The 25,706-nt window shown below is 46.9% G+C and overlaps 1 protein-coding gene and 1 long non-coding RNA gene across 16 annotated transcripts in view; one reads left to right on the top strand and one right to left on the bottom strand.

Moving 5' to 3' along the window:
* Window positions 1-25,706, bottom strand: part of KDM2B (lysine demethylase 2B) — a 153,097-nt gene that overhangs the window by 26,696 nt on the left and 100,695 nt on the right. For all 15 annotated transcript variants that reach the window (XM_045459220.1, XM_045459219.1, XM_045459217.1 and 12 more), the window contains one exon: window positions 20,985-21,071. In XM_045459220.1, the coding sequence (XP_045315176.1) occupies window positions 20,985-21,071 (87 nt within the window). The remainder of the gene's footprint in view (window positions 1-20,984; window positions 21,072-25,706) is intronic.
* LOC123588362 lies at window positions 3,403-4,169 on the top strand. Its single transcript, XR_006707819.1, has 2 exons — window positions 3,403-3,593; window positions 3,758-4,169. It is a non-coding gene; the product is annotated as an uncharacterized LOC123588362 (long non-coding RNA).

Here is a 25,706-nt window from a genome sequence, read left to right as displayed (position 1 = left end):
GGGCTTTGGTTTGTTTATATACTGAGGGTAAGGAGCAAGAGAATAAAAACACGAGAGCTACCGGAAACCCAGGGGATGCGAGGACCTCTGGAGAATCTGAGGAAAGCTAAGGACCTTTTCCCAGAAAAATGTACACAAAGTCACAAACCTTTGATATTATTTCAGGAAGGTTCAGGGACCCCTGTCTTAAAATTTCATAAGAAGCTCCAATGAGTAATACAGTAGTTATGGCTGCATAAACTTCTGATTTTCCTCTTCATAATTTTCTATTATTTTTACTTTTTTAAAACAATCACTTTTAGTTTAAGAAAAGGAACAAAGCTATTTTCACTTCAGGGGTTAAAAAAAAAAAAAGATGGAACACATATTCTCATTAACAGCCCTTTTTTGGGGGGCATCTCCTCAAACTGAACACAGCTAAAGAATTTTCTGACACATTCTGCACTGGAGAAGCAAATCAAGTCCAGGGGAGAAGGCCCAGCCAAGAGTGAGCACTGGCAAAGAGCAGGCAAGGGGTCTCCTCCTGCCCGCCATCACCACCTCGCCCCCACCCCACACTGGGAGCAGGCGGGGAAACCCAGGCTGCTGGGGGAAGCCACAGGGCAGACACACCTAAGGAAGCCTGATGCCGCCCAGGACCGGACACCAGCCTCAGGTGGGCACTAGAGATGGGCACGGACTTTTAAAGTGGAACAGGCAAAATTCTGATGTGGGGTGGGTGTGGGAGGGGCCAGGTGCAGCTGCTGGGGGTACCTGGGCAAGAGCAATTCCCGACAGGGCCTCCGCCGGTCTCTTCGTGAGTGTACCTGCGTGCCCACTCCTCCCTGGAGGACACTTTACAGAAGAGTGGGGTCTAGAGCCCAGAGACTCACTCTCCGGTGGAAAGACGCAAATGCTTTCGAGATCCGTAGAGGAAGCCACTGTTCTCAGGCCCAAGAAATCCTGAGGCTGAGAAAGGCTGAAAAACCTAGTGAGGAAGGGCTAGAGGAGGCCAACAGCAGGGAGTTACAGCCTGGAGCTTCCGCAGGCGTGCGGTCCTTCACGGACAATCTTCTTCTCTGCCGGGAATATGGGAAAAACCTGCTGCCCACTGACCTGGCTTAGGGGTCAGCTCAATACACCTGAGTGAAACAGACCGCCTTAAAGTGAAGCTCAAGAACTTCTGTTGCCGACAGCTCCAGAAGGGCCACACAGGGCTGACTATCCTCAGGAGGGGGAAAGCAGTCTGGCTACCGGGAGCACAGGTCCTCTCCTGAAGGAAGGCTCTCTCAGGAGTGGCAGACCTGAAAACCGTGGTTTTTAGCCCAGAGACACATGAAATCTTGTTTCATACCTTGTCAAAGATTGCATCTACCATAGGCCACAGGGTGTGGCCAAATTAAAAAACCAAAACAAAAGCAAGTAACAGGAACCTCAATCCAGAAACACCAAAGCACAGTCCAGGCTGGCTACCAGTGTCTTCTTGTGAATAAGCAGATGCAGAAAGAGTAACCTGCTGGCAGGAATTAAGCAGACCCAAACTGAACTGAAAATTTTTCAAACCAAGATTTGGTGTGAACCAAGAAGCAAGAAGTGAGAACCATTCACACACTGTGCTGCTGACTTGATAAAAGTTCCAAGACAAAAACCACTTGGGTTGTCTCTGGGTTAACCCAATGCCTAAGACCAGCGAGATTCAGGAACGTCTCATAAGGTGCATGTGCCTGAAAAATATCCCAGCAAAACTCAGAAAACAGTAAAATGCAACTAAACAATAAGATTTAACTTCGTCTGTTAGATAAAACCACTTAATGATGTGTCTGATACAATTTAAGCGCAGCATATACAGCGCTTCCTCAATCGCCCCCAACGGACGAGAAAGACGTTCCTACATCCCGGCCTGAACATTCCAAAACATCTTTATTCCACTGAGGAAATGCACCCAGGATTATAAATAAGCATCTTATTCACCTGGTCCTATGCCCACATGATAACTTAACCCACCCCATGCTTAATTCCTCGCACAAGTCCATCTAGCCTGTGTCCTGTTTCAAATATTGTGCAGACTGCACTCCGTAAAACCTCAACTTTCTTCCCCCGCTTCCTAAACACGAATGTTCCCGGAGCAAATTCACGCCGTAAACACACCCAGGGCTTTGTTTTATACACAGATTTCTCCCCCCTCGTCCCAAGAGAGGTTGCTTTCCCTTCTAAATCCAACCCAGGCCAAATACTGCCATCTGGGGTCACGGCTTCCTCCGCCCCGCCGTGGCGGAGCGCACTCGCCGGGTTCCGGATTCCCCGCGCCGGCCCGCGGCTCGCACCCCTTCCTGTCTCCGTCTGCCCACGGCGGGCGGCGGGCGCGCGGCGCCCAGACAAAAGCTCCGGCCGTCGGGCCCACGGGCCCCGGGCCGCGGCGTCCTCCAGCCCAGAGGCCGAGGGTCCCGGTGCAACTTTGCAAACAGAAAAGAGGGAGGCGCAGGCGGCCGCAGGTCCGGGTGCGCCCAGGGCGGCCGGCACGCGCGTGGGCCGCGGGCGAGGGCTCGAGGGGAGGGCAAGGCGCGCCCTGGCCGCCAGCGCCGGCGCCCGCAACTTGCCCGCGGGCCGTGGCCCGCGCCCGGCAGGGCCCGCCCGACGGCGAGGCCCACATTGTCCCCGCGGCACTGCCGGCCACCCTCGCGCACAGCCGCTCGCACACGCCCCCTGCCCGGGCCGGCTGCGGGGCCCGCGGCGCCCCGGCGGCCGCCGGCCTGCCGAGCTCCTCCACGCCCCGCTCGGGCCCGGCCCTGGCGGCCCCGCCGGCGGCGGCTGCAAAACTTTCTCCTCATCGCGGCGGCCGCGGCGTCGCTGCCGCCCGGGGCGCGTCAGTCGGTCGGTCGGGAGATCGGCGGGCGGGCGGGCGGCGGGTCCCTCCCTCAGCCCCACCCCGGGCCGCCGACCTGGTCCGGCTCCGATTCATAGTCGTCGTCCTCGGCGCTCACGGACATGGCCATGGCTCATGGTGGGCCCAGGCTCGCGCGCGCTGACATGGCTGGAGCGGCGCCGCCGCCGCCGCCCGCCCGGAGCAGGCTCGGCTCGCCCTGGCTCGGGCTCGGGCTCGGGCTCGGGCTCGGGCGCCTGCTGCCGCGAGGAGGGAGCCGCGCCGCGCGCCTCGCACGCCCGCGCGGGAGGGGGCGGGGAGGGGCCGGCGCGGGGAGGGCCGGGGCGCTCATGCATATGCATGAAGCGAGCCAGGAAGGGGCTGGCCCCCCGGGCCGGCGGGCCAATGGCGCGGCCGCGGCGCTCGGGCCGCACACAAAGGGAGCCCGGCCTGCGGTGACATGGGGGCGGGCCCGCCGAGGGCGGCCCCTCGCGGCCGGCGCGCGGGGACTGGGACTGCGTGGGGGCGTGCCCCGCGGCCCGCCCGGCCCGCGCGCCGCGGGATGCACATGGGTGGCTGCACGCCGCCGCCGCTCTAACAGGAAATACACGCCCGACCTGGGGTGGGGTCTTTTGTGTGGTCCTGCGGGGCGTCTGGCAGGAGCCCCGGGGCGCACCGGCCACGGGGGGCGGCCCTGCACGCGATGCCAAGCAAGACTCCCTGTGCCCCCGGCAGCGGGCACACAGGCGCCCAGGTTTGCACATGCTCTGGGACCAGGACCTGATGCCCGCGAATACGGGAGTCCCGTACCCGGAGCTTTTAGGCCCACTGGCTTGCATACGGTGTGGGGGCTCAGTTCCCCTGGAAGCGGGCAGTTGGGTTGGGCAGGTACCCTGACGCTGCCCTCTCTGCTCTCAGGTTTGCCTTTCCAGATCAAGAGGGAGTCCACGTGAAACGTACTGTGGTGCAGGCGGGAGTTCCCACAGAGATGCCGGAGTTGGACGCTCCCAGAGAGAACGCCCTGAATGCACTCTGCCCCGAGTTGGGCGCCCCACCGTCTTGGACAGAAACCCTCCTTCCAGTGGTACCCTGGAGGTGATATGCCCTGGAAGCGATCTCAGAAGGGGCAGGGCACTTGCAGGCCAGAACCCAGTTCTCCTATGAGATTGGCAGTGTCTGAGCCTGGCCCAGAAGGAATGGGTTCTAAATTCTTAAACTGTAAAGAATTTAAACTGTAACTCTTAATGCTTAATCCAAAAGCAGCCCAGTCCTGCAGAAAATTGTTACTGGAAATCCAGATTGAGATTCATTAAAAAAATTAAAAAATGTCTATGGGACACTTTCCTCCCCCTGCCCTTATTCCGAAGAGGAGCTCTGACCATTAGCTAGAGTAATCAATGCTGTTTGTTATAAGCATCAAAACCACAGTTAAACTCAAGACAAGGCGCAGATGACTTAGCTGGGCAGCTGGCATACTTATCGTCTAACTAGGAATGTCCAATATGACGCTAAACATGCATACCTGTGTGTGCTCAGTTTCTTCATCTGTAAAATGGAAAGGTATGCCCAACCCAGGGATGAGCAACCTTCTGCAGAGATCAAAGGCTTTCCCAAGAAAAAGCTTATTAGCTGTGAAATCTCGTAATCAACTCTGCAGTGTTGTCCAACTGTTATTCATGCCCAGGCCACTGGCCATGAAATCCACTGTGAGAACAGAAGGGACCCACAGGCAGGTCATGGCCTGGGCTTTCAAGGAAGGCAGAATGTATGTGGCAGAGACCTTGTAAGTAAAACTCAGGAGCTTCCAGCAGGGAGTCAGCAGGAGTGGGTTAGCAGGAATGTCAGTTTTACTGAGTGGATTCTGAAGTCTGTAGGAAATTTATACACCCACTGACACTATGGGGGAAAAATCCCAACAGACTTGCTCTTTACTGAAACATATTTATTCTGCGTTTCCTTCCTGCCTTCTTCCTTATAGTTTCTTTATAGTTTCCACAAGCCACTCAAGGTTAGCAAAAACAAAATGCAAAAGAATATCCCCCTCCTCTACCTTACTCCATCCCCAAAGATCTCAGCTTTTAAAAATCTACAGTGATGGACCTAAGTCTGTATCTGATGACCTCTTAGGGGCCATTCTACCCATTAGGAAGCTCCTTAAAATAAAGGGGAGGGGCTGATAATATGCTAATCATGCTTTTACTTCATTGTCATTCATTGTGGTCAGAACTGCAAAGGTAAGGAAGTGGGACTTTTTCTTGAAGGTCTCTCCCATTGCTTATCAGGAATGCAAGATCACCTAGACTTGTCTTCGGGCGATTTCTTTTGAACTCTCAAAAGCTCTTTTCTGTATTTAAGGAAGTAAAAAGACATGGTTCCCATTTATCATGGCACAAAGAAGAGAAGGGGAAAATGTTGATAAACAGAAGCTGTAGCTAACACAAACTTCCTTCCACCATACCATTTCTGAACTAGAAGGGGCCTCACCAGACCCCTTCACTTCACAAATGAGGAAATGGAGACCCAAAGAAAATTAGGAAATACTCTCAAGCCCAGGGTCCCTTACACCACCCAGAGACCCCCATCCTTCAGGGGTCCAGACAATAACAGCAGCTAATATTTACTAAAGCATGATTGCAGGGCTAGAGCCAGTGGTAAGTGTCTTATAGACATTATCTCATTATTCCGTATACTTTTTTTGAAAGAGAGGGTGCAAGTGAGTGAGTCAAGGGTAGAAGGGGCAGAGAGAGAGAGGGAAAGAGAGAAGAGAGAGAATCCCACAAGGGGCAGAGAGAGAGAGGGAGGGAGAGAGAAGCGGGGCTCACCCGAAGCGGGGTTTGAGCTCCCCCAATGCAGGCTCAAATTCACCAACCATGAAGTCATGACCTGAGCCAAAGTCAGATGCTTAACCGACTGAGCCACCCATATGCCCCTACCGTTATTTATTTTTTAAGTTTATTTATTTATTTTGAGAGAGAGAGCACATGCACACAAATGGGGGAGGGGCAGAGAGAGAGAGGGAGAGAGAGAATCCCGAGCAGGCTCTGCACTGTCAGTACGGAGCCAGATGTGCGGCTTAAACTCACTGACCTCGAGATCATGACCTGAGCTGAAATCAAGAATTGGACACTTAGATAGAGCCACCCAGATGTCCTATGCCTTTTTGTTTGTTTGTTCATTTTCTTTCAGAGAGACAGAATGCATAACTGGGGGAGAGGCAGAGAGAGAAGGAGAGAAAGAATCCCAAGCAGGCTCCTCGCTGTCAATGCAGACCGTAATATCATGAACTGAACCGAAATTAAGAGTCCAGACACTTAACTGACTGAGGCCCTTATTTATCCCATTAAACAGCCCTATCAGGTATGTACCATTGTTCACCCATTTTATAGATGAGGAAACTGAGGCATATTGCTGCTAGGAAATGAAAGCACCTGGATCTGACTCCGCAGGCAGCTGGAGCCTAGAGCCGAGAGCCTGGGGCTTGGGCTGTTAATCACACAGCTCTGATCCCTCACGCCAGAGCCAAAAGAGGATGCCAAATGAGATCGATACAAGCATCCAAGTGAAAAACTCAGACTTCTGTAGAATTAAATCAACTATCCCTTATTAAATTTTGCAAATTCTGTATTCTCGGTTCAAATTCAATTTCAAGGCAGATAGGTATGGTTTTGGTAACCAAACTGCTGTCTGATCAATCATCTGTCAGGGGCCAGGTCTGGAAGTAGGAAATCAGGAGTGAGACATGATAATGCAGTGGATCCTCTCCAAACAGTAAGAAGGCTCCTGCCAGCCACTATCCTAACACCTCTTCAAAATTCCTCTTTTGAGGGGTGCCTGGGTGGCTCAGTTGGTTAAGCGTCAACTTTGGTTCAGGTCACGATCTCACGGTTTGTGAGCCCGAGCCGCACGTCGGGCTCTGTGCTGTTGGCTCGGAGCCTGGAGCTTACTTCCGATTCTGTGTGTCCCTCTCTCTCTGCCCTTCCCCCGCTCACACTCTGTCTCTCTCTCTCTCTCATAAATAAATAAAACATTAAAAATTTTTTTTTCTAATTCCTCTTTTGACACTTGCAAAGAACTTCTTACTCCTCCCCTCGGTCAAGTTTCCTTTAGCTAATTGGCACACACAATTATCCAACATTTGTTTTGTATTAAAAGTGTGCTAGGCTGTATATAAAATACATTATGCTAGGGGCACCTTGGTGGATCAGTCGGTTAAGCATCCAATTCTTGACTTCGGCTCAAGTTATGATCTCATGGTTCATGAGTTTGAGCCCTGCATCAGGCTCTGCACTGACAGTGCAGAGCCTGCTTGGGATTCTGTCTCCCTCTCTCTCTGCCCCTACCCCCTTGCTATCTCTCTCTCAAAATAAATAAAAATAAACTTTAAAAACGATTAAGGGGTGCTTGGGTAGCTCAGTCGGTTAAGCATCCAACTTCGGCTCAGGTCATGATCTTGCAGTTTATGAGTTCAAGCCCCGCATCGGGCTCTGTGCTGACAGCTTGGAGTCTACAGTCTGCTTCAGAATCTGTATCTCTCTCTCTCTCTCTGCCCCTCCCCTGCTCTCACTCTGTCTCTTGCTCTTAAAAATAAATAAACATTAAGAAACATTAAGAAAAAATGTATTCAGAAATACATTATGCTAGCCCGGGACCAGCAGAATTGCCACCTGAAAATTTAGTGTTTACATTGTGCTTCTAGGCTTATCCTTTCTCCATCACCTTTGCTTCATCTTTGACCCTCAGAGCTGAATGCTCTCCCAGCTCCACTTAGCCAAGGCTTATATTCTTAGAAAGAGCTTCCCAAAGCTGATGCCACCCGAGCAGTTGGTGCTTGCCCTGAGCCAGGAGGATCCAGAACTTCCACCACGCAGTGAAGAAATAAACAAAAAACAGATGGGAGCCAAATCAGCCTTGGTCACAGTCGGCACCCACTTCCCTGTTTTCTCTCTGTCATTTAATTTTCTGGTCTGCCTATCAGATCATGAGATACTAGGAATGACCCCTATATGCTGAGAGATTGTGCCCAGAATTAGCCACCTAAGGACACTGCAGGCTGTCCCCAGTGCAGGCACAAGCCCTGAGTTTATTAGGTTAAAGGAGGGGAGCCATCTTCTCTATCCCCATTTCCAGGAACAGGGACAAGTTGCCCGCTGGACTCTGGACTTCCCTAGGACAAGGGTTTCTCCTATGTGTGGCCCCTTTCCTTGTGCCCATGTCACAAAGGGCATGGCTAAAGCTTGGGAACATTATTTTCCAGAGGATCAAGGCAGGGAAAGAGAATGGATTCTCTGTCCAGACCAGTAACGGGCTGGCACAGTCCTAAACCAATGGACCCCATTTGTAAACATGCCCCTAAGGAGGGAACAGAAATGACAGAACAGGCACACGAAGGGGTAGCTTCCCAGCACAAGTAATAATTTATACTTAACAAGCACCAGGGAATGCGTGCTTCAGTTATTTTACTATATTTTACCCTTTGTCTCCGTTTTTCAATAGGTTTTTTCCCCCTTAACAGCAAAAGGCGGTCTCTTCGAGAGTTATTTTTCTAATAAAATGTAAATCAGAGGATTTTTTACATTGTGTCACATAGCAACTTAGGACTGATTCCAGGGTTGCCTGGATGAAACTACAGTTCAAAGAGTGTCTGTATGACCAGCCAAGGGCTGCAGTGATTTCTGCCGAGGAAATAATAATGTTATTTAATTGCTTTCTATTTTCCCCCTGGAGAGTCATTCATTCCACAAGCATTTAAAAACCACGTATATTTGTCATATGGGTCCTTTAAACAGACTGAGCTTTCTTTTAAATGGGGTTCCTCTCCTAATAATGTCTCCTTACGTTACCAAAATCAACCAACAAATATTTACATTCACTGGAAGATTTGTGACCGGGCACAGGATTTTTTAAAGATTAACTAATTTAACAGGTGACCGGCATTGATCTGAGAAATGTTTTCCCGCCATCCACCCCATTTCCAGTTCATTCGCTGACCTTAGGAAGTTACTTCCCTTCTCTACTCATTGCCCTACAAAAATCCAGGCTAAGGCTGAACACTCAATTTGGACAAAATAAATGAGTTCACTTTACAAACCCCTCTCCCCTGGGGCTCCGGAAAATAGGAGGGGCTAAAAATACTAAAATGCCAGCATAATTCTGGCCTACAACCAAGACTTCTGTACTTTAAAAATATTTCTTCTTAACAAGACCAAATCTCCCCCCCTTCGTTGCTTTCCTAATAGACACCCATCCCATTATGTATCTCCCCATCCTCCAGAGAAACACCTTACAGAATCAGAATAAAAAGTTCTGCATTTTCAAAGTAGATTACTTAAGATGGGATGATAACATAGACAAGAGGCAAAACAGGAGTAAAATTAAGTTCATCACTGATTAGCAGCTGTTTACAATAGCCAAAATGTGGCATATCCATGCAATGTAATACATATTTTTTTTACCCACCATCATTGAGAGTGATCTTAATTCCTATTCCTGAAAGGTAACCTGGTTAGGAAATGTAGGCCCTAAACCCTGGGGCATGTTGAAACTAACCAAACCAAAGAGATAGTTGAATCACCTCTTAAATGAGCTGCTAACAGGCACTGTGGTGGTCTGTTGGGCTCTGATGGTGCTTTAAAGACTTTAGGGAAGCCTGACAAATGCAAATGTACAGTGGTTGGTGTGGCTGGGAGTAGGGATGGGGGAACACTCCCTCTCTCTCTCTCTCTCTCTCTCTCTCTCTCTCTCTCTCACACACACACACACACACACACACGCGCGCGCGCGCACACACACACACACACACTTTGGCTGCAGCCATAGCCCTCTCTTCATTTACCATTCTGCTTTTCTTTAAAAATGGCTCATCTCCAGCAGGCCAATTTGCCTTGAAAAGCCCCCTGGATCTATGAAATTCCATGAGTTTATCACGACACTCAACATAGAAAAAGCCTGACAAACTCATCTGTCACCATTTGAAATGGCCATTAAACCAACTCCTTATTTTGAAAATTGGTATTTAAAAGGGGAAAATTGAGCATGTATATGGTCTTTTCAGGAGGAACTGTATTTAAGGGTGGCCCTAATTGATGAGGGAAAACTAGGGAAAAAAGCCAAGTCAGTGATGTAATTCTCAACAATTTATATCAGTGATTTATTTCTCAATAAAATTTGGGGGAGGGTATGCCAGCTAATTCACAAGGGAGAGCATGATAAACTAAAGTTCCATTTTCATCTTTTGATACAATTATTGACACAGGAAAGAATGAACAACTGGTACTAAAACCATGAGTGAATGATGGAGGGAAGCAGGGAACCAGGGGGCCAATGGATCCCCTTCCAGATTGTTCTCTGGAAGAAAGAGGGACAACCATAACTGAATAATGGGGTAACAGACCACCATCACCTTAATCCACCATTTATGATATTTAACTTTAACCAAGCCTTTAGATCTCATTTCCAGTTTACAGAAATTACAAGAGCTAGGGGGAAAGTTCCGTGACACCACAGGGAAGCAATCAGAAAAATTCACATAGTGAAGGGATCCTCTGGAGGACACATGGTTCCATCTTCTTTACAAATCAATGTCCTGAGAAAGGTCTAGATTGAAATAGAATGAAAATAGATTCAATGTACCGTCCTGGATTGGAGCCTGGTTTAGATAAAGCATCTGCAAAGGATAATTTGGGAAATCTCACTATAACCAGGCACTAAGTGGTATTAAGGAATTATAAATTCTGGTAGGTGTAACCCACATGATTTTAGCTGTGTAGAAAAATATTTTTCTTTTTCAGAGATGTAAACTAAGCCCTAAGTATTTAGGAGTAGAATGACATGATGTCTGTAACTTTCTAAAGACTACTTCAGCATAAAAAATAAAGCAAGTTGAAGGGGTGCTTGGGTGGCTCAGTTGATTAAGCATCTGATTCTTAATTTCAGCTCAGGTCATGATCTCACAGTTTGTGAGATACAGTCCTGGGTCAGGCTCTGTGCTGACAGTGTGTAGCCTGCTTGGGACTCTCTCTCTCCCTCTCTCTCTCTGTGCCTCCCCCACTGGTGTTTTCTCTCTCAAAAAAAAAAAAAAAAAAAAAAAACTTAAAAAGAAAAAAAAGAAGAAGGCAGGTCCCCCATTCACAGACAGGACCAGAGGATAATATTTTAAATAAACAAACAAATAAATAAAATGGTTATTAAAACAATCAATTTTACGTTATATCTATTTTCCCACAATTAAAAAAAATATGATAAGAATCAAAGAAAAGGAAATAAAAGAAATACCCTCCCTCAGGAGAATGGATATATCAATAGGGAATGCTCAAACCAATAAGCCTTGCTCCACGGAACCATCCTGTCCCATAAACATTAACCAAGGGAGACATGAATCTAAATGTCTCAACTCCTTCAGAGTGTTTTGCTGCTTACTTATTTACACACACTGGTGGAGAACTCCAGTGGTTCAGAGTAGGTGTTACTCTAGCTGTCCCTTCTCACCTGCTTTCTTCATGTGTGATTAAAGTTCCCCTCATCTCAACAAATACACTTGCCCTTGTCACCTTTATAACAAAAAAGCAAAGTTAAACGATGTAAATACCTCACCTGTGTTCACCTACTCGTGCCTTTTTTTTCTCTAGATCACCTAAATTTGGAGAACACATTACCTGGCAACATCATGTGATCACACACATATCCATCCTTCTAAAAAAGCCAAATGAATGGCGCCTGGGTGGCTCAGTTGGTTAAGCATCTGACTTCAGCTCAGGTCATGATCTCACAGTCCGTGAGATCAAGCCCCATGTCAGGCTCTGTGCCAACAGCTCAGAGCCTGGAGCCTGCTTCAGATTCTGTGTTTCCCTCTCTCTCTGCCCCCCTCCTCAATCAATCAATCAATCAATCAATATTAAAAAGCCAAATGATGGGGGGGGCGCAGAAGAACATGATAACTTATTCCCCACGTCAATGATCAAGTGTCCTCCTTTAACATGGGAAATATATGATGACATTTGACAATAAGAAAAGTCCGAGGAGGGGCACCTGGATGGCTCAGTCGATTGGATGGCTGACTTTGGCTCAGGTCATGATCTCATGGTTCGTGAGTTCGAGCCCCGTGTCGGGCTTGTGCTGACAGCTTGGAGCCTGGAGCCTGCTTCGGGTTCCGTGTCTCCCTCTCTTTCTGCCCCTCCCCTGCTCGCACTGTCTCTCTGTCTCTCAAGAACAAATAAATGTTAAAAAAAATTTTTTTTAATTAAAAAAAAAGAAAAAAGAAAAGTCTGAAGGATAGGCCATTGTTCCAGAAATAAAACAAGGATAATGGCAGGCAATCACTTACAGTGCCTGCCTGGCTTTCTAATTACCCCACCAAAGGCAGGAGCCCGCAATATTTCAATTGCTTTCCAAGAATTTGTCTTTGGCGTTATTAACACAGACAGCTGAGCAGGTTATCAGACTAAGAAAGAAATCCTCGGCTGCAGACTTTAATTACAGGTTATTTTAGCTGAACGCTGACTTAAAGTTCAATAAAGCAGTTCTAAAATGACACAGACGATGGCTGAGAAATTCCAGGTGATTTCTAAGTCCAGTGGGATAAAGAAGGTTGTTTAAATCTGAGGGACAAAAAAAGGGTCCAGAAGTACCCATGAGCAATGAACATTCCATTTAGCATTCTTTCACAGTTGGCTGGGGCTGGGACATAAAAGTTGCAATAAGGAGAGATCCACATTCTCACCAAAGAGACATAGGTAGAAGAAAGACAGCCAAGAGCCTGAAACGGATGGAGTCCGATTTCATCTTTTAGAAATGCTGCGAAAACCTGTGATCGAGTTCATTCACTCAACAGACATTTCCTGGGTCCTTGCTATCTGGGAGAAATCGTGCATGACAGGAGAAAAATGGAGAAGGAAAAAATTAATAAGATGAGCTCCAGTCTCAGGAAGCTGGTGAAGGCCATAAAATGCAGAGTAGAATATAGACGTCCAGTGGAAAGAGAGACTGGGGAAATACAGCTGTCAGGATCTTGGCAGGAAATGGATGGTACCCTGGCACCCTCATACCAGGTCATGTGGGAGAATTTAACAGAGACTCGGTTTGCAGAGGGTAAGTAGGGTTAGGGAAATCTACAAGGCACAGCGTTGCACCTCAAGCCTAGCAACGGCCATGAGACATTACCTCCCTTTGGCTGATGGGCTATGAGAAGGAACAGTTACTGGACTGGAAATACAGAGAAAAAAGTTGGAGAAGGCCACAAAACAGGAATCGTGGCCTTCAAAAGAAGGAAACAGCCAACCTTCAATGATCCCATGGGGAGGAAGCTGGGGGAATAAATACCCCAGCCTCTTTCTCCTCCCACATTTCCATCTCATGCTGGTACTTCCCATTGGCTGAGCCCAACCAGAAGCCAGAGAAGGCAAGAAAGCCCTTTGACGGAGCCCACTTTTGGAGCAGGTGGGAGAAGGCTGGAGAGGGGCTCTGAAGGTACAAACAGAAAACATCCAGCCCGGGAAGCTTCCTGGTGAAGAAGTTTGGCTGGGCTTAGAGGTGGAAATTTTGTACATGGGGAAATAAGAAGGGCATTTCCAGAAGGGGAATAGTGTGAGCAAAGACCAAGGCAACTAAATGGAAAATATGGAGTAATTCAGTTCCCCTGCAATGTTGAGGAGATGAGAGAAAATCATGAGATTCCATGGCAGAAACACAAGTGAAGACTTGGGCACTTGGGACCAGGTCAAGGATTTGGGAGATGATTTAAAGATGGAAGGTTTGACAAGTTTACAGGCTGAATCTTTTTTTTTTTTTTTTTTTTAATGTTTATTTATTGTTGAGAGAGAGAGACAGCGTGTGAGCAGGGGAGGGGCAGAGAAAGAGAGGGAGACACAGAAACCGAAGCAGGCTCCAGGCTCTGAGTTGTCAGCACAGAGCCTGACCTGGGGCTTGAACCCACAAACCGTGAGATCGTGACCTGAGCCAAAGTCTGGTGCTTAACCGACTGAGCCACCCAGGTGCCCCTATAGGCTGAATCTTACCTGCCCCAAAATTCATATAGTGAAGTCTTACCCACCCTAATGTGTCAGAATATGACATCGAGTCTTTACAGAGGTAATTTAGTTAAAATCAAGCTATTAGGGCCCTAATTCAGTATGACTGGTGTCCTTATAGAAGGAGGAAATTTGGACACAGACACGTACAGAGGGGGGACAATGTGAAGACACAGGGAGAAGACAGGACGCTTACCTACAAAAAGTCAGCAGGCAAAGCCACAGTTCTGTCCTGCCTAGGTCTCATGTGGTGTGCTCTAGAAGCTTCTACCCTCCGGCTTCGGTTCACTCCACCAAAAAGGGAGGGTTCTGATGAAATCCCTGTCATCCGGCTCGCAAAACCATGTGAGTTCAGCCACAAACCAATTTGGAATTGGAGCTCACAAAAACTGGTCCAGAGACCTGAGCCCCAGCTTCTCCGTTCACCACCGATGATTTTCTTCCAACTGGATTTTTCTACTTGTTGATGTTGTGTGCAATACTCTCCAGAATAAGCAGGCTATTTTTGTGGGTACACTTTCATCACAGGTTTCTGCTGCACTCCTGGGAACCTACTGGACTTCACAGATGACTCAGCTGTCACTGAGGAAAACCCTGGGGATTCCAGACGAGGGGCCCCAGATTGTTTTCCATTTGCTTCCCCTCGCTGCAGCCTACCCACCAGCCACTGGTTTCTCTTGCCTTTCTCTGCTCTCCTGGTGCCAGGGCTCTTTCACTGCCGGCTTCCTCCGGGCCCGTGAGCATTACACCCACCGGCTCTTGGAGTCTGCTCTCAGGAAGCTGGAAAGACTGGGCACCCTCGCCTCCTACCCTGACCCAGAAGCAAAGCCTGTGGCCTCAACAGCCTCAAACCCTCAGGGGCACAGTCTAAGGCAACAGTCACCCACAGCACCCGGGACTTCTCCTTTCGGGGGAGTGAGGAAGGGATAAAGGAGGAGAACCACTTTTTTAAACCAGCTCCCCCGTAAGGGTATGCCGGCCATTTCAGAAAAGCCATGACTACTTAGGGGAGAATGAAGTCACTAGGGTCTTTGCTTGAGATTAAGTGTTTGCACCAGCCAATAGTAACTGAAGGATGGGAAATGTCTCTAAACTCTTCACCCCCTTCCCCTGCTCCATGCCATTCCTTCCATAACCGCTATTTCCACAGAGACCATCACCAGCCTTCTGGAAGGCAAATTCAGGGTTGTCAATTACTTAGAAGCCATAATTGCAAAAAATCACATTAACTATCACTGACTGATAGCCTACTGTCGAGGTACTTTACAGATGGCATCTCACAGCAACTCTACAGGAAAGGCACTATTAGCCCTTATAACAGATGAGTAAACTGAGGCTCAGTCTTGCCTACAACCACACAGTTGGTGGCAAAGCCTGGGTTCAATTCCCAGATGCATCTGACCCCAGAGCCCACCCTAGTCACGCATGAGAATTGCCTGCAAAGTGTCAAGAAAGTGTAGACCTCCCAGGCCCCACCGCAAACCTACTAAATCTCAATGTCCCAGACCAGGCCCAGGAAGCTGTATTTTTTTTTTTTTTTTTTTTTTTTTTTTTACAAGTTCCCCAGGTAAAGCTGACGCCAGCAGCCTGAAGACTGGCTCTCATTAGACCGCAATGCCTTTCTGGGAAACTACCTGGCCCCGAGTAGGCAACAATAAAAGGCAGGCATTATCGTCATCCTCCTTCTCCTCGTCATCAATTTAATTACTCCGGGGGTGACAGGAATCGACAGCAGGGCAGAAAAAGAACAGGAAGTACACGGGGCCTCATTTTATTGAATTATGTGCCTCTCTTTCAGGTAAGGGCTATGTGTCACACCAGAGGGACCCCACACTTATCAAGCCTCCCAGATCTAAATGACCAACTGCAGAGGAAGGGGAAGAGAAACAAAGGGGAACCAAGAGTAACACAGACATCAGGTGTGTGTGTGTGTCACTTCCTGCCGTGGTTCCTGCGTGGCCCTGTAGCGTCCCCATAAGGAAGCCAATCCAATAACTGAAAAGGGCTGTCCCACGTCCCCCGTCAGGGTACTTGTGCATACACACTCCAGCCTGTCTGCTCCTAACTCCAGAAAAACTGTCAATAATTGAAATTCATGTGGCAGCCCAGTTTGGCCACTCAAGCTGATGGGTTAAAATGCAGACAGCTGCGGCTCAGTCTCCCCTCCTTCCTCAGTTTCCCTCCGTGTGAAAGCACCGGCAAGCTAGCAGGGTAGAAGTGTCTGGCTGGTGAGCCGAAGGTCGACTTGCTAATAAGACTGAGGTCAGAGGTCAAGCCTCAAAGAAGCTCAGTTCTCCTGGCTTGGTTCCAAGGTCACAGACAGGCCCCCAAAATCCTGCCACCTGGTCATAAAAGGGAGCAGCCAGAGTGTAGACGGATCAAAACAAATCCATCACCGCTGGTGGGAACAGCCAATCGGGGGAATGGTGACGGATGGTGATTCAGTAGCATCTTTGATTTGAAAGACACGACATCAGAAATGACCTCACAGCACCTAATCAGTTCCAGAAAGGGACTTTGTTCTCCAGGAGACAAGGTGGGAGATCAAAGCATTTCTTGCTAATCATCATTTAGCATTAATTACTTGTTAAGTAACCTGACCCAGACCCAATACCGCTCCCTACCTCGCATCCTGACAGCCTCAACGAACACCCTTGATCTTTCAACCCAACCTGCATCAAATTGGGAGCAAGCGGACTGCAAACCTGGGAACGGACAGACCCCGGGCGGCCCAGGCAGTCAGTCGTTCAGTTACTTCTCCTTTTCCTGTGAACTTTTTAACCCCACCAGCCAGGAAATGCATACACAGGGCAGCGGGCTTCCCCAACCCCGCTTCTCCACCACACTGCACGAGTTCCTCAGATCTGGGCACTAACGCCTCTCCATTCACAAGCTGTGTGGCCCAAGGCATACCGGCATCCCTCTCTGAGACCCCGGTTTCAACTGCATGCACAGAGATAACACTATCCACACCTCCCAGCCTCGTTGTAAGGATTAAACAAGATGTAAAAAAGACCTCTAAAGATTGGTCCATACATTGTGGAGGAAACTACAGGGGGTTGGGACTGTACTGGCAATAATTTATTTCTAGAGCTGAGTGGGGGCCATGGAGTTCATTATTATATTACCTACATCTTTTTTTGTGGCTCTGAAATAATGTATGATAAATGCCACAGGTTGAATTGTGTCCCCCCTGCCCCCCAAATTCTTATGTTGAAGGCCTAACCCCAGTGCCTCAGAATGTGACTACCTGGAGATAAAGTCTTTCAGGAAGTAACTAAGTTAAAATGGGGTCATTCGGGTGGGTCCCAATTCAGCAAGACTGACGTCCTTATAAGAAGAGATTAGGACACAGGCACACACAGAGGGCAGACCACGTGATAACAAAGAGAGACAACAGCTATCGACAAGCCCAGGAGAGAGTCCCCAGAAGAAATGCGTCCTGCCAACTGACTTCTGGCCTCCAGAACTGTGAGAAAATGAATGTCTGTCCTCTAAGCCACGCACACAGTTTCTGCAGCCCTTGCAAACTCACACAATAAACCTCAAATGAGTTGTAGAAACCATAAGCTGAATGAAAACGAAAGAGACAGTACTAGTATGGCTCTAATCAAAAAGACGGATAAGGGCGCCTGGGTGGCTCAGTCTGTTGAGCGTCCAACTTCCGCTCAGGTCATGATCTCGAGGTTCGTGGGTTTGAGTTCTGTGTCGGGCTCTGTGGAGACAGCTCGGAGCCTGGAGCCTGCTTGATTCTGTCTCTCTCTGTCTCTCTCTCTCTCTCTGCCCCTCCCCCCGCTCGCAGTCTGTCTCTCTCTCTCTCTCAAAAATAAACATTAAAAAAAAATTTTTTTAAATATAAAAGACGGATCATAAGTGTTGGTGAAGATGTGGGTTAAATTGAAACTCTCATACATTGCCAGTGGGAGTGTAAAAGGGTGTAGCCACTCTGGAAAACAGTCTAGCCATTCTTCAAAAAGTTAAACACAGAGTTACCATGTGACCAGTCAACTCCACTCCTAGGCATCTACCCAAGAGATATGAAAACATGTATCCACACAAAAACTTGTGCACGAATGTTCAGGGCATCATTATTCACAATAGCTAAAAGATAGGGACAGCCCAAAGGTCCAGCAACTGGACAAGGGATGAACAAAGTATGGTCTACAAACACAATGGAATATTATTCGGCCATAAAAAGGAATGAAATACTGACAGACGCCACTATGTGGGTGAAGCTTAAAAATATTATACTAAGTGAAAAAGCTAGTCACAAAAGGTCAAGTATTGGATAATTCCATTTACATGTCCAGAACGGGCAAATGCATAGAGACAGAAAGCAGATTAGTGGTTGTCAGGGGCTGTGGGAGGGGAAGATTTAGGGGTTGGGGACTGGTTGCTGATGGGCTTTCTTTCAGAGGGCATGAAAACATTCTAAAATTAGACTGTGGAGATAGCTGTCCAACTCTCTGAATATCCCAATTATACTAAAAAGTGAGTTGTACACTTTTAGCGGGAGAACTGTATGGTAAGCAAGTTGTATCTGTTTCATTATAAGGTGTTTAAAAAAAAAAAAAGACCGGTACCCCCAAAGTATTGTTTGGTTTAGTATTGTTAAATCTCGAATGTTCTCTCTTCACTCTCTAACCAGCCGAAGGGCTTCAGTCTCTCCCCCACCCCCAGATTTGATATTAGCCACGTGACCTTGTGTATAGACCCATGCTTATACACCAATCTTCCACCAAAATCTTAGATAAGGGCTACTCCCCCCAGAAGCCTGCTTCCTGTTTCAAGCCCTTTGGAGCAAAAGGGCAGAGCGTTGATTTTTTTTTTTTGTTAATGCCTATAAGCCTCTCAGGAGTAAACTGAGGGTCTGAGGCACAAAGGACAGGACACATCAGTCATCCTGAAGTGCTTTCCCCCAGAGAAGTTCGTTTGGACCCCCCCATTAATTCTGAGATTACAATGGGTCGTGGCAAGTTTGTTTTTTCAAAGCCCATGTTCTGTAAACCCCAATCCCTCCCCCAAAGCAATTCCTTAGCTGGGAGGGGAGCAGGCAGTGAGGCAAAGCCACCATTTCCTCTTCAAGTTCAGAGCAGCCGTGGGGCCCGGCTAGGTTGTTGCAAGGCGCTATGTTTGCAGGTACAGTTTGCGGTCTGAGCAATGGTGGTTGTGTTTACTGCCCGTGTAGGGGAAAGTGAACATTAAAACCCCACTCACTTCCATGGATCGGGAAACTAATGGCAGAAGCTATGAGAGTGAATCCTTTTTCATTTCTACTGCCACCTAAATTCCTACTAAGCTTCAAAGAGAATTAGAATTCAATACCCACAAGTAATAGGGGCCATCTTCCCCAGCAATTCTACATTTAGGAGTATACCCTAAGGAGATAATCAAACAAAAGTGGAAAGAATGACCTAATAACATCACTGTCCAATAGAAATGTAAAGTGAGCCACACACATACTTTTATATACTTTTCGTAACCACATTTAAAGAGGAAAAAAGAAAAAGGTGAAATTAACATTAATAAGCCATATATTGAAAATATTATCATTTCAACTAGAGTTGCCAGATTTAACAAATAAAAATACAGTACACCCAGTTAAATTTCAGATGAACAATGAATAACCTTTTTTAGTGTAAGTATATGTAATATGTGGGCTATATTTACACTTAAAGTTTTATTTGTTGTTTACCTGAAATTAAAATTTAAATGGGGATCCTTTCTAAACTCTGGCAACCCTAATTTCAACATGCAATCAATATAAAAAACAAATTAATGAGTAATTTTACAGTGTTCTTTTTTGCACTAAGTCTTTGAAATCTGTTGTGTATTTTATACTTCTGACACATCTCAATTTGAGCTTGTCATATTTCAAGTGTTCAATAGCCATACAGCTAGCAGCTACCATTTTGGACAACACAGATCTAGAATATTCCTCTAAATGTTTCTTATAAGAGCAAAAAAAAAAAAAAAAAAAAAAAAACAAACCCAGAAATTGGCAAAATACACATCAACAAAGAGGCTGCTGAAGTCACAACATTTAAAGAGCACTAACCACTGGTCACTCCTTGTCCTAAGAATTTTGCATACATTATTCCTTTTTTTTTTTTTAATAGTTAACCAGAAACAAATTCAACAATGCATTATCTCATCTAGTCGTCACAACAACCATTTGAGTAGGTGCTGGTATAACCCTTTTTTACAGATGAGGAAAGTAAGGGCCCAGGGAGCATCTATAACTTGCTCAAGAAAGTGGTGAGCTGAGTGTCGGCAGATGGGCTGATACATACGTGTCCTACCCCAGCACAGACTTTGGAAGAAGACACACCAAAACATTACTGGTTTTCTCTGGAGAATGGACTTGGAGGGAGACACTGGTTAACAGTCTAGTCTCTACGGTCAGACCGATCGCCTTGCCCTCGGCTCTGCCAGGTGCCCTCACAAGTGACCTTACCTTTCTAAACCTCAGTTTCCTCATCTGTAAAATGAGAGTCACAAGTGTCTGCCCCACAGGGCTGCTGGGAATCTAAAGAAGATAAGGGATGCAGGGGATGAGGCAAAGCAACCTGCTCCTGGTAAGCCCTCAGTGACATTACTGTCATTCTCCCTAGGGTCTTGGTCCTTTCCTATTTGAATAGACTTTTTCATGGTGAGCATCAATCAGGTTTACAAAGAGAAAAAAAAAGTTACTTTCAAAAGAGAGGAAAGAGTCCTTGAAGCAACTGGAGGAAAAAAAGAAGAAAGGAAGGAAGGAAGGAAGGAAGGAAGGAAGGAAGGAAGGAAGGAAGAGAGAGAGGGAGGGAGGGAGGGAGGGAGGGAGGGAGGAAGGGAGGGAAGAAGGGAAAGAAGTCACCTAAAGAAGGGGATAAGTGAGCCATCATTTCCCCACAGTTTTCTGAGTGGCCACCAGGTGGCCACCACAGCCTACAGTTTCCACAGCTAGGGAAAATGATTCCTTTCAAAAAACAAACATTTGCAATAGACAAATCACCTAAAACATTCATCTTAACTGGGGTGCCCTAGGCCGGGAGTCCCCACTGAAAAGTTGCCCACACTCATCTTACAGGAGATGTGAAAGGCAGCGGAAATGGTCCCTCAGCTGCTGGCAATCTGCATCTTACCTTTGGAGTCTTCTTTGGCCAAGTGACTACAGGGACCCCAGTGACGGCCAGACTGGGGTCGTCGTCTGCATGCTCCTTCAGGACATTCTGTGGCCAAACAAAGGAGCCATATTAGCCCAGAGCAGAAGGAAGGTCTCTGAAGGGGGCTAAGACTGGACCTAACCCAGTGAAAGACTGATAGGCCTCTGCAGTCACCCACCACCCACACACTCAGTAGAAACCAAGTCACCAGGGTCCCTCAGAGACCACAAGACACACAACATCCTCCTTTCCAAAAAATGTTTAAAGAGTAAATCACTCACCTCCCTATGACTTCCATGAAAGTATCACTCACTGATCATATTTATAATGTGCCAAATATTTATCTCCAGCACCAGGGACTCACACACAACCTCATTCAATCCTTACCAAGTACCCCGGGAGTGGGCTGGGCAGTGCACTAAAATACTCCAATGTACAAAAACTCAACTATGGATGCAGAGAAACAAAAAAACAACACTAACCACGAGGTCTTGACACCTGTGAGACCTGACTCAGCCAGTAAGTCATGCGTATTCTATTCCCCGTGTGTAAAGACATGTCACTGTTTATTACAACATGGGCTTCATAAACACTGGTAGATACTTAATCTGGTTTGACCAAGGATGGAGTCATATGGCCGCAAATGTCAGCAGAAAAGTGGGCTGTGACAGACATACATCCAGGCTGGGCAAGGGTCTCCCACATGGCACACTGTATTCACATCTTTGTATGTCATCTGAAGGCTTTTCAAAGGTAATTCTGACTCTACCAGATTTCGGCCTTAGGTGGTGACTGATTTGAGAACCTCATCCAGGTGCAAGATGCTACTCCACTGAATTATCCCTAACTTATAGGCACAGCAATCAAGGCTCAGAAAGATTCAAAGGCCTCGGACGCTGCCCCAGACCAGGAGGGCAGAGCCCCTGAACTCACTTTCTGGCTCCAGACTTCCCAGCCCAAGACCACTCCACACATGGGTTTTTTAGTTGCATCCGCAATGCACCATTAGCCTTTAGGGACAGACACAGATCTGTCATTGGCCTCTTCCGACCTTGACCATTAATTTTTGTGTTGTGCAAAAGCATTCCTGCAGGGACATTTAAAAGCAGAGAAAGTTGCACAGGAGAACTTAAGAACAGAAGAGCTCAAAAGAGAAATGTAGGGAAAGAGTATTTTAACTCACTTTCCTCATCTACTCACTGGAAATGAATCCAACTCACTTGTAATTTATTCCATCTACTGTCTTAGTTTTCCTTGTGTTCCTTTGGTTGCCAGATTTTTCAAAATTTACCTAACATCCCAAATCCACCTCCTCTGCCCATGGGAGGTGGCAAACAGGACAGTGATCAAGGGTCAGACTCGGGGCTGCCTGGGTTCAATTCTCAGCCCCTGCAGCCTTCTCCAAGCCCAGCGTCAATGTCACTGATTTATAAATGCTGGGGTTTTTTTTTGTTGTTTTTTAATGTTTATTCATTTTTTTGAGAGACAGAGACAGAGTGCGGGTGGGGGAGGGGCAGAGAGCGAGGGAGACACAGAATCCAAAGCAGGCTCCAGGCTCTGAGCTGTCAGCACAGAGCCTGATGCAGGGCTCAAACCCACGAACCGTGAGATCATGACCTGAGCCGAAGTCAAGCACTTAACCGACTGAGCCACCCAGGCGCCCCTATAAATGCTGATTATAAATGTTTTGTTTCACTGTTATATCCCTAGCCTTGCACAATGACTTACAGTAACCCTCCAGTAAATAACTTAAAAAATAAACAAATGAAGCTACAAATCCCCAAAGAGGGACTTTCTACTCAATCCCTGACCAGCACTCCTCACATCTGTCAAGGTCAACAAAAAAAACCCCCCAAAATCTGAGAAACCATCACAGCTGAGAGGAGCCTGAGACATGACAGTTACAAAGATAGAGGTATCCTGGGTGGGATCCTGAAATAAAGGACATTTGGTAAAAATTGAGGAAATGTGAATAAACTATAGACTTTAGTTAGGAATAATGTACAGATACTGGTTTTAATTGTAACCAATGTACTCTGCAGACGTACCATGTTAATAACAGAGGAAACTGGATGGGATGGTGGGGCGGGGGGGGGTCTAGTAAACGGAAACTCTCTATACTACCTGCTGAGTTTTTCTGTCAATCTGACGCCATTCTGAAACATAAAGTCCTATCATAAAAAGCAATCTTTAAAATGCCAGACAGTAGTAACAGCTACCGTAAAGGAAAACAGGATAATTAGGCTGCCAAGCTTTCTAACATGTATGCAGAGTATTTAAAAAGAAATACAACAGGGACACCTGGCTGGCTGCCAGCAGAGCGTGAAACTCTTGATCTTGGGGTTGTAAGTTCGAGCACCATGCTGGGTGTAGGGATTACTTAAAAATAAAATCTTAAAAAAAAAAAAAAATACAGGGCGCCTGCATGGCTCAGTCAGTTAAGTATCTGACTTTGGCTCAGGTCATGATATCTTGGTCTGTGAGTTCAAGCCCCACGTTGGACTCTGTGCTGACTCTTCAGAACCTGGAGCCTCCTTCAGATTCTGCATTTCCCTCTCACTCTGCCCCTCCTGCACTCTGGCTCTGTCTCTCTTTCTCTCTCAAAAATAAATAAACATTAAAAAATTTTAAAAAAAGAAGAAGAAGGGGTGCCTGAGTGGCTCGGTCAGTTAAGCATCTGGCTTCGGTTTAGGTCATGATCTTGCAGTTTGTGGATTCAAGCTCCGCGTTGGGCTCTGTGCTGACAGCTCAAAGCCTGAAGCTTGCTTCGGATTCTGTGTGGGTGTCTCTCTGCCCCTCCCCACTTGTGCTCCGTCTCTCTCTCCGTTTCAAAAATCAATAAACATTAAAAAGAAAAAAGAAATAGAACAGAAGGGAACCAAGAACACAGCGTTATTCAACACACATGTGGACCTCACAAGGGGCATGAAAGACGCTATGGAAGGTTGGGGGCAGTGGGAACGATCCGTGCCTGGGGGGAGGAGCATTTCATCAGTGACGTTGTTTAGAATCGCCAGTTCCCAATAATGATAAAAAGCAGACCAATTTTTGAGCGCAGACACTGTACCCTTTACTACATGGACCCTAGTGGGTCATTCCCGCTGCCCCTTCTCTGCCTTGACCCACTGCTCGGGGTAGGTGGGACTGGCTAGGTGAGGGGTAAAATGGAAACATCAGGAGGCAGGTACCACATATTTTGCTGAATGGATGTACGAGAATAAGATGTATTGAGTGTTTGCTCTGTGTTGGGCACTGTAATAAACATGCCATATCCACTCGGTCATCCAACTGCTCGACTGCACTGGGAGACAGACCACCATCATTTGCAGATGAGAATACCAGGGTGTAGGGGGTGAAGGAACGGTCCAAGACCACTCAACCAGTAAGAGGTGGAGACCCTCCACTCTACAACCTGTGCTCTAACCACGGTATTACTCAACCTATCCTTAAACAAAAGAGGGGGGCCACGAACCTAGCAGCATTACTCGTAACAGCCAAAGGACACTTGGAAACAACCCAAGTGTCCATCAAGGGATGGATGAATAAATGATATGTGGTCTATCCATACCATGGAATATTATTCAGCCTGAAAAAAAGGAAGGAAATTGCGACACATGCCACAATATTCTGCTGAGTGAAATAAGCCAGACACAAAAAGCCAAATAGTGCATAATTCTACTTCCATGAGGTGCCTAAAGTAGTCAAATTCATACAAGCATAAAATAGAGCGGTGGTTGCCAGGGGCTGAGGGAGGGAGAAGCAGGGTGTTGCTTAATGCATAGTCGTGACGGCTCTACAGCAGTGTGAATGAACTTAATGCCACTGAACTGGACACTTTGAAAAATGATTAAAATGGTATATTTTATGTTATGTATAACTCACCACAATTTAAAACTTTTTGCAATGTCTTATTTTTATTTAAGTAATCTCTACACCCAACATGGAGCTCGAACTCACAACCTTAAGATCAAGAGTTGCCCACTCTTCCAACTGAGCCAGCCAGGCGCCCCTACCAAAATTATTGATTTATTTCTAAAAATGTCTTAATTATTTTTTTCTAAGTGTCTATTCATTTTTAAGAGAGAGAGAGCGGGTGATGGAGGATTCAAAGCAGGCTCCATGCTGTTGAATGTGGGGCTTGAACCCATAAAGCGTGAGACTATGACCTGAGCCGAAGTTGGGCGCTTAACTGACTGAGCCACCCAGGTGCCCCACAATATTTTTAAAAGGGGAGGAGAGAATGGGACAAAGCAGTCCCTCCCTAAGGAATGGATTCAGAGGTTCTAGAAAGTACACATAGGGGACCTGATATTTTGCTAGTTAAGCTGCTGCTATTAAGCCTGCAACAACACTGGTTCTAGAGTCAGAAGATCGGGTTCAAGTTCTACAACATCGGACTGTGTGACCTTGAGGAAGCCACAGCTTAGAACAGTGATATCTAATGTTGATTTTATGCCATGAAGCTAGATGTGATTTTGCTACCATTTCTAGGAGCATTTGTTAAGTGCTTGCTCCAGACTAATCTTCTCTGGGGGATAGGGCCGATCTTGCCCATTTCACAAAAGCAGAAACTTAAGTTCAGAGAAGTCAAGTGACTTGCTCAAGGTCACTCAGTTGGGAGGTGATAGAACCTGACACTGACCAGGCCCATCTAACTACAAGCCCAGGCATTAATAGTGGTGATAAAGACTCCGGAGACCA

Source organism: Leopardus geoffroyi, chromosome D3 (assembly GCF_018350155.1).
Source record: "Leopardus geoffroyi isolate Oge1 chromosome D3, O.geoffroyi_Oge1_pat1.0, whole genome shotgun sequence".
Classification (NCBI taxonomy): domain Eukaryota; kingdom Metazoa; phylum Chordata; class Mammalia; order Carnivora; family Felidae; genus Leopardus; species Leopardus geoffroyi.
Note: the sequence above shows the minus strand (reverse complement) of the source record. Positions and strands in the feature narration are given on the sequence as shown.